This window comes from Brassica napus, chromosome A9 (genome assembly GCF_020379485.1).
Source record: "Brassica napus cultivar Da-Ae chromosome A9, Da-Ae, whole genome shotgun sequence".
NCBI classification, from domain to species: domain Eukaryota; kingdom Viridiplantae; phylum Streptophyta; class Magnoliopsida; order Brassicales; family Brassicaceae; genus Brassica; species Brassica napus.
In genome coordinates this window covers 8,355,196-8,365,097 of record NC_063442.1, presented here as the reverse complement: position 1 = coordinate 8,365,097, position 9,902 = coordinate 8,355,196, and the positions used below count along the sequence as shown (strand labels likewise).

At 32.1% G+C, this 9,902-nt stretch overlaps 1 protein-coding gene across 1 annotated transcript; it reads left to right on the top strand.

Moving 5' to 3' along the window:
* Positions 1–7,083: 7,083 nt before the first annotated feature.
* LOC106366447 (probable lysophospholipase BODYGUARD 1) lies at positions 7,084–9,526 on the top strand. The gene is made up of 4 exons (XM_013806048.3): positions 7,084–7,689; positions 8,193–8,524; positions 8,611–8,810; positions 8,989–9,526. The coding sequence occupies exons 1-4, from the start codon at positions 7,140–7,142 to the stop codon at positions 9,314–9,316; spliced, it is 1,410 nt and encodes a 469-aa protein (XP_013661502.2). The 5' UTR covers positions 7,084–7,139; the 3' UTR covers positions 9,317–9,526.
* Positions 9,527–9,902: the final 376 nt, after the last annotated feature.

Here is a 9,902-nt window from a genome sequence, read left to right as displayed (position 1 = left end):
ATTTTAAATGTCAAAAAGATAATTAATGATGAAATATATGAGTGGTTAATATCTTAACGACATAATTTGTAATAAAAAAATGAAAAGAAAATTATTAAATATTTTCATAATTATTATGGTAAAAACAAATGAAGTAGTTTGGAAGAGTGAAAATGTAAAATATGTAATAAATCACTTAAAAATAGGTAAACTTTGTTTTATACTTCAGTTTTAATAAAACTAGAGATTTGACCCACGCTACGCGTGGGTTCATTTTCAATAAATGCTAATATCAATTAAAGTAAACTATATGTATTAAATATTTATGTTTTATATTACAAATCATATAATCTGATAAATAAATAATTAAGAAGAGTTCTTATTTTTATAAAAATGAATATTATTATATGAACCAAATAATTAATAACATCAAAGTTTTCTAAAATACATGTATATATAGTAAAATTCAAAGTAAACACTAATATTTAAAGAATTTAACACTCTACTTTTAAGTATGCTATTTAATTATTTATATTCTTTAAACCAATTCTTGAGCAACATAATCTAACATAAACTTACTCACTCCCTAAATATTAAACCTAAACAATACTCAATAAACCATAAACTCAAATATTATAGTATTTTTGATTGACTGTTTTTTTGAAAATAATATCCAATTTAATGTATTTAAACATTTTTATTTACTGAAAGTTAATATTTTAACACCTAATTGAAAACTAAAACATTGTCGTTGTTTACTGACTTTGTTTCGATTTGTTGTTCAATAAATTTTGTAAAATCTAAGTTACAAAAAAAAATTAGTAAAACCTGAACAATTTATTTTTTAATTCTGTTCTCAGTTAGGTGAAATTGGAAATAAGATATTTTCATTTAGGTAATAGTAAATATTTATATCAATTCTTTTGTGAATCTCTTAGCAGATTTTGTGATAGTTTTCCTTAAAATCAGTGAATAATATTTTCATTCACGATAGTATTTAAACATTTTGAAATTAATAATTTCATAATTTATTTGTCCCGGTTTTGAAATTACACTCTAGATATTTTTAACTTGAAAACTACACCATGATACAACTTCTTGGGAACCTATTTTAAAAATATCAATTAACTGAAATAATTTTATATTCCTAAACACTAATTAATACATCTAATATTTCTTAAAGTAAATTTAATTTCTGTGTAGACTGAAAATAAGGCTCTCTGATATTCATGGTACGTATTCTGAAATTTAGAGTCTATAATTATGTTAAATAAATTAGTAAACAATATCACTGATATGATATTTGTGATTTTTTTTGGTATAACATAATATAAGGTAATAAAAATAGATGGAAGGCAATAACTATACAAAAATATAGTACGGAGTTTTGATGGCACAAAAGATTATGTATCTGTAGGTTGATTGATCGTAAACATCCATGTTTTGTCTCTCTTCTCATTGTCTTATGTTGTTACTTCTCTGAAATAGCAACGTGAAAGCAATTGTTGCATAATCGTTGATAGACACGTTGATTACATCGTTAGCTACATCGAAGACCACTAATCATATCAGCTAGCCACACGCTCTAACTCACAACACGATACAACTTTCTACATTTTAAAATATTTTTCGTCTTTGAAAACAATTAACCACCAAACACTTTTAGAGAGATTCCTCAAAGAATTTAAAACCATACAATACAACATAGACAACAATTGAAATTTAATACTACACACCTCTCTCTGCACGCTATACATCACATTTCAAAAAACAAAACAAAATTCAAACCATAAACAGTTTAGCCTCTATATCTCTCAACTAATCTACATGATTCTTCTCACAAATCAGGGCCATGACAGAAGCACTTGAAAGCTCCTATTAAAGAAACCAATAACATCTAACTGATTTTTTTGGGATCATTCAAAACAAACTTTGTATACAGATCCATCAATGCAATCACCACCGTCCTTATCACCGGTCTTGTTATCCTTACCTCAAACAAAACAAACACCAAAAAGACATCAAAACATCGCCAACATAAAACTCTTGAAGATCCAATCTTTATTTTGTGACCTAGAGAGCAGAAGGAAACAGAGTCACTCCACTGATAATAATTAGTCCAGTAATGTAAGCATTAGACCCTGGAATGTCATCTTGCATCTCTGAAGCACCATATTGGTAAAACGGCACTTTGGCTTCAGCAATCACTTGTCGAGTCACCTTGATCCGTTCTATGAACCAGAAAGGATGGGTATTACCCACTCAAAATCCTTAAGACCGAGATCCCCGCTCCAGTAACCCCTCCATGCTGTTGCTGTTGGCTACTGCCCCAAGCCCTCTCATTCCAAATCTGACAAACAAATAAAAAGGATAATATTAATATCTTTTTTTTTTGTCAAACAGGATAATATTAATATCAAAACAGTGATAGAAGGCAGCCTCAGCTTACTAAAACCGTAATGTGTGTCTTGTTAAAGTTCTCCATTTTGTGTTGAAGCAGCCTCAGCTTACTTTAATACTCCATGACATCTGAGAAAAGCCATATCTATGAAAGTGACTAAGTGAGCACAGAAAAGTAGCGTCAATTAGTCATCAGATTCAGAGTTTTGTGTTACCTTGTAGAGTTCAAGTGGAAAGTTGCCTTGTGATTTAAAAAGGCAGTGATGATGGAACCAGTTTGGCCTCACACAGACCGAGGACAACATCATGGAAGAACAACCAAGCCCATAATTATTAATACCATGGTAGAACCAATACCTCTCGAGTTTGGCGGGATCACCATTCCTGCAAGAGTGTAAACCTCGAACAGAAAATAGTACGAAAACAGACTCTCTTGCCCTTAACTCAACAAACACAGCCTCAGTCTGGTGGTTAAGTAGAAATCCAATAAGAGAACATCTATTGATTCTTAATCAACCTAAATGTCTCTTTCGGGTCTGAACCACACCGACCACAACCGAGCACAACACTCAGCATTCTCAGAGCTGCGGAATGCTTCCTGAAGAATCAACAGTGACGTAACTGCACTCCATGTCCACCAGCTGCAGTGTTGTGTTCTTACTTCCCTCCCACTTTTAGTTCACTGACTCTATGGCTGTGTTTTTCATCTCCGCACTCAAAGCTTGGTATTAGTTCAATCCCTACACATGTTCAGGCCATCTATAAATCTGAGCAAAGTAAATAAGTCTTAAGATAGTAAATATAGTACAAACAGAAGAAGAGAGCGTACCACCTGTCTCATTCACAGACTTGTGAACCAGATCCATCAAGGTCGCATGAACTTGGTAGTAATAGAAGCACACAAAGAAACATAACAGGGACGGACGGGTGAGAAGAATCGCCATCTTCGACGGCTAGGTATAATTGTGTGATCTGGGTCGGATGGGGCAAAGTCAAGCAGTCTAACGTATGGGCTTCGTGCTTCGTATTTGGGCTTCGTGCTGCGTCGGATGAGGCAAAGAAATAAAACCCCAAGGCCCGTGAGTTTAAACGAAAGCAATCCGTGAGGCCATCTGACGTGGCAAAAAGCATGTTTCTGATTGGTCCGAATAAACTGTCCTACGTGTCATAGCTCTCTGCTCAGTATATTGAGCTTTTAGTATAGTATAGATAGATGCATGAGATTCATCTAATTAGTAAGTCAATTTATAGTCACACAATAAATAAGATTAAAAAGCAACAAAATAAATAAGGATAAAATTCTTTTTTGTATCTAATAATTAATTTTTGAAGGTATTTATGTTCTTCAACGATATATATTAAAAAATCTTATTTTAAACCTTCAAAATGATACTTACACGCATTTTAAAATTTGAATTTTTTCACTACCACATCAAATATTCGAATGAACAATTTTAACATAAGAAACCTTCACATATATTTTCCACCAAAAAAACAGATGACATGGCATGATAATACGAAAATGATGATGTAACAAGATAACTACATAAATACTAATGACATGATAAATTAAATTAATATTTATAATTGATTTTCAATTAAAATACTAAACAAAAATAAGAAAATTTTCAAAAGTTACAAAACTATATTTATAAAGTTAGAACTTAAAAAAAATTAACTAAAATTTAATTTTTGATATTAACTTTAGCAGAACATAATGACATGCTATAAACTATAAAATATAAATATATAGTATAATAAGATTAATTTAAAAAACATAACATTATTTTAAAACCTTACAAACTTCTACATGTTTCACTTACACGTCTTGAGGATCAGTTTGAAACATGTGAGCGGTTAAAAATGAAATTTATAAGAAAATATTATATGACAAAAATGTGTAATAAGTGATCCTCAAAGAGTCTAAGAAGTGATTTTCAAGACGTATAAGAGCATCTCCAACAGTTTTTTATCCCTTTATTTTTTAAAGGCTTTTGCATTCCAACATTCTTTCATCACTTCATCCTTTCAAATTATAAAAGGGTGAACAGTACACTCTCAAATTTGAAGGGACACTGTAGTGACCTTTAAAACATTGTTTACTTTTCACTTTAGTCCTTCTATTTATATATGTTTAATGATTGTGTACTTATTATTTATTATTTGGCATTCTACTATTATAACTATATTGGAACTTAAATATTATAATTGTGGTCTTATAAAATTATTTTTAAATAATAATAATAATATATTAATAAATATTATATATCAATATATACTAATATTAATAAAAATATAATATAAACATATTATTTCACATAATATATTTCAAAAATTTAACACAAATACAAAATTATAATACAATCATAATATTTTACATCAAAGTAAAAGATACATAAAAAAACTGAAATATTACACATTAAAATATATCTTACAATACTAATATTCAAGTAAATCCATAAGCTGAAATATTACACATTGAAATATATATTACAATACTAATATTAATGTTTATGTTTGAATTGTTTATGTTTTATTATTATATGTAATTTTATGTGTTAATGTTTTTTTTATCTTTTAGTATAAGTAATTTGATGTTATAATTAAATATGTTTACTAATTATGTTAATACCATATATTAATATGGGTTTATTGTTAATTTATAAAATTTCAATGACTATAATGAACTATTACTGAAATTGAGTACTAAATTGTAAAATATAAGTTTTTAAGAGAAAAAAAATTTGAAGGTCACCATTGGAGAATCACCCCTTCAACCTTTTAATTTAAGGGTAGACCCCATAAAAAATGAAGAGGCTTGTTGGAGATGTTCTAAGTGAAACATATAGATTTTTTCACTGTAAGATCATTTATATAATTTTCATAATTATAATATCATAATAATCCAGTGTTAAAAAATTAGTTACTTGCATTTTTACGGAATGTGGATACATTTTGACAACATAGTGGTAATCAACAGTGTTAAAAAAGTGTATACATATTGTACAATTGACTAAAAATGGGTCAGCCAGGAAACTGTTTAGATGGACCGGTGGACATTCAAAGTGATGGCTTTGAGTTAGATAGCCACATGTCACCACTGTTATCACTTCTTATTTCGCTATCAACATTTACAGCGCTTTCAACATTTACAAATTTCAATCAATATGCCACTACTTCAGTGATTTGATGTAGATTAGTTTCAGTTTCACATTAATTAATATCATATATATATTCGTACATTTAGTTGCGCTTTTAGACACATAAAGTCAGTTTGGCCAAATCTCTCATTAACAATCTTACCAAACAATGCATGCAGAGTTTCATATTGACTATCTACGTTTATTGTTTTTTTTTTTTTTGTAACATAAAAGGGTTAAACCCGGGTCTATTAAAGACACAGACCTAACCCCCGAGTGGAGGTACAGCCCACGGATAGACCCTCTCCTGGGTATTCAAATGAGCCGAAAGCAATAGCCCATATCCGTGTGGCCAGCGGGGTTCGAACCAGGGTTCGCATATAAAGAAACTAAACATGTTTTTGACCAAAAAAAAATTAAACATGTTTTTGACCAAAAAAAAGAATTAAACATGTTGTTTTTGACATTAAACGTTTTTTACTCTGATAATTTGTTTTCCATCAAATAAGTTTACTCTTGTTATTAGTTGTGATTGTTAACTAATTAAGAAACACGCTGATGTTGATTGGATTACATTAAACACTTAAACTTATTAGTATTCACTCCTGGCCTTGATACACTCCTTCCATTTCATAATGTCTGATGTTTTAGAAAGCTTTTGGTATTTTAAAATGTAAGATGTTTTGAAAATTTTATGTTAATTTTAACTCTATTGAAATGTGCAATCAATTATATTTTAAAATCTTTTAATGATTGTTTGGATAGTTTTTAAAATATATATTTTTTTTTAACTAAGTTTTTTAATTTTTGTGTGTGTTTTATAAATAATATCTTATATTATAAAATTTATTAAATGGTAACTGTTTGAATTCGATTTGTTTGCTCTTTTTATGTTAACAAGTTGGAAACATAAACGCAAAGGAACCCTTCATGCATGCTGGCTTAATTGACATTGTGTTGTGTGTAAATTAAGTAAGAAGCTACTATAATGGTTTGTGGATTGTATCACCCGACCAATGGACACCACATGTTGCCAAGTATTGAAGCTCTGGAACAAATAATAAATAAATAAAATAAATTTGTTGTCCAAAATAAATAAATAAATAAATGCAAGTGAAGTGTGGTGTGGTGTGTGCTGGATATGCGTGGGCGAGTGGTGAGAAAAAGATTCAACGACCACCCAATTTCATCATTTAAGAGCATCTGCATTAGTGAACTCCATGGGGAGTTCACACAGTTTTCGAAAAAAAAAAAATATTAAAATAAACAAAAGCAATGAACCTCCCTCTTAGAAGTTCACTGCACTGAACCCGGATCATCACTGTAGCGCGGGCCCCACGACACGTGGCGGCCCGCGGTTGGTCCGGTTATAAATTTTTTTTTTTTTTTTTTTTTTTTTTTAAAACAAAAATAAACAGAAAAAAAATAATAATAAAAAAATGCTTTGTGAACCCCTTCCAAGGGGTTCACTAATGCTGATGCTCTTAAGCCAACAATGTATGATAAATGCGATCAATAAATTCATCTATCTGCTACCTGCTCTCTCTCTCTCTTTCTTCATGAACATGAGTATGATAATATTATTTCTCACCCATTTACATACATCACCATCATACATACATGTCATCCTCCACAAGACTCACACTCCACAGCATGGGCTTTTCACGGTGGCTCAACCGCAGTGTGGGCTTCTTCGTCTTCTTCATCCTCGACATTGTCGATTTTTTGCTTTGCTTCACATACAGGACGCTTGATTTCTTCTTCGAGTCGGAGTGGAAACCCTGCTACTGTTGTCCGCCGCCCGAGGCCAAACAAGCGGCGGCCGGAGGGAACAGAGGCAGGAAAATGATAGTCTCGGAAGGATCAGGAGAGTACTCAAAGGTGGTCTCGCTTACAAGAACAAAGATCCATTTGGATGAGATCTCCGACACACTCTACTCACGTCCTTCACTTCTTGCCAAGCTGGTGAAGTGCTTCAAAAAGAATGCAGTGGAATGCAGTGACGAGAGATCACCGTCGACTAAGAAGAAGACACTACTAACCGTAAATTCCACGGTGGTCGAGAAGTTGCAAAGGACACCAAGATGGTCTGATTGCCATTGCACATTCTGCACTTCTTGGCTTTCCTCTTCCAGCTCTTCTCTTTTTGTCAACGTCCAACAACCCAAAGGTACATGATCCTACATTTTACATAATGTAACTAACAATAAAGGTTGTCCAAAAAAAGTAACTAACAATATAGATTTGTGTAAATAATCTTAACCCCCTGTTTTGATTTTTTAATCTCTCTCTAGTGTCTCGTGCAGCATGCATTCTCAATGCTAACCTTAGGATCATCTAAGAGCAGTTATAAATTACCATGAGAAAGATAAAAAAATGGTTCGTAAAGAATGCATGCTACCTTAAGATCAAATCAAGGAACAATTATGTGTATTATTCATTCTGTTGGGCCGTTTCACATTGGTACAATAAATTTACTTAGTTACTAAACTAAAATGGAAACTCTCATTTCATCATGGTTAAATATCCATTATTGTTAGGAATTGCCTTCAAAGATTTTTTTTTTTTAAAAGGGGATAAAAATGAACTAGTATGCAAAAAAAAATCCGCATTGTACGTGTAACAGTGTTAAGTTAATTCCTGAGGATAAAGTGAATAATTTTGAATATGCAGACAACAAGGCACAAGAGAACGTAGTGTTCATACATGGGTTCTTATCATCATCCACGTTTTGGACGGAGACTCTGTTCCCAAACTTCTCAGACTCAGCCAAATCGAATTACAGGTTTTTAGCAGTGGATTTGTTGGGGTACGGGAAAAGTCCAAAGCCAAATGACTCACTGTATACATTGAAAGAGCATTTAGAGATGATAGAGAGATCAGTGATCTCTCAGTTCAGACTCAAGACATTCCACGTAGTCGCTCACTCCTTGGGGTGCATTTTGGCTCTTGCGCTCGCGGCTAAACACCCAGGAGCCATCAAGTCAATCACTTTATTGGCTCCTGTGAGTCTTGACTCGAACTATATATAATTTTCTTGAACAATCCTTCTGGTTATCATTAGGTGATTGATACATATGTAAAAATGCAGCCATATTATTCTGTGCCAAAGGGAGTGCAAGCGACACAGTATGTGATGAGAAAAATGGCGCCCAAGGAAGTGTGGCCTCCCATGGCCTTTGCAGCCTCTGTGGCTAGCTGGTACGAGCACCTTAGCCGCACCGTCAGTCTAGTCCTTTGCAAGAACCACCACTTGTTGGAATTTCTCACCAAGCTTCTCACCAGAAACAGGTACCTACTCAGGCATCTACTACTAGACCGGCGTAGTGTAATTACTGTCGCATGGGCATAATAAAATTGTACATAATGTAAATGCGCATAAATATTATTGCATTTTCACCTCTTCTAATAATATATATATTGTAGCAATGAAAAAGGTAAATAATTGGGATGCTTATGATATATGCAGGATGCGGACGTACTTAATAGAAGGGTTCTTGTGTCACACACACAATGCATCATGGCACACACTACACAACATTATCTTCGGATCGGGGAGCAAGATAGAAGCTTATCTTGACCATGTCCGTGACAACGTGAACTGTGACGTCTCCGTCTTCCACGGCGGCCGTGATGAGCTGATCCCGGTAGAGTGCAGCTACGGCGTCAAGAGGAAAGTTCCACGCGCCAGAATCCACATAGTCCCTGATAAAGACCACATCACCATTGTGGTTGGGAGGCAAAAGGAGTTCGCTGGTGAGCTTGAGCTCATTTGGCGTAGATCCTCTACTACTTAAATTCATTTAAATTAGTTAACCCATCCTCGTTTAAGTATATATAATTATAAAAATACCAAACCCCAGTTCACCACTATCATTCAAATCATTATTTTATACCCATTTACTTTTGCATATTTCATTTACTAGTTCATGTTAAGAACACAAATATAACTTTGTCTCTTGATACTTTTTCATATTATTTTTGAATTTGAGAAAAATGTTGATACCGTAGAAACTCTATAAATTAATTCAAAAATAAGTACGATAGATAAATAAATATTTCCGGTCTCGAATTGGACCAATTCAAAATTCGATAAAATAATAAAACTTTATTTTTTACAATTTAGTCTTGTTAAATTCATAAATTAAAAATTATTATATATGAAGTTTATATAAGCATAAAAATATTATACTATTTATATTTATTCACAAGGAAATCCATTTTAATTTTTTCTTAACATTTTAATGTTATTTTATCAGATTACATCTAAAAATATCTGTATTGTATATTACATGTCTTGATACATCTCATAATCTAATAAAAAGATAAAGTTGAATCTAGTAAATATAAGGAGTAAATAACACTGTAAAGCTATAAAAACAC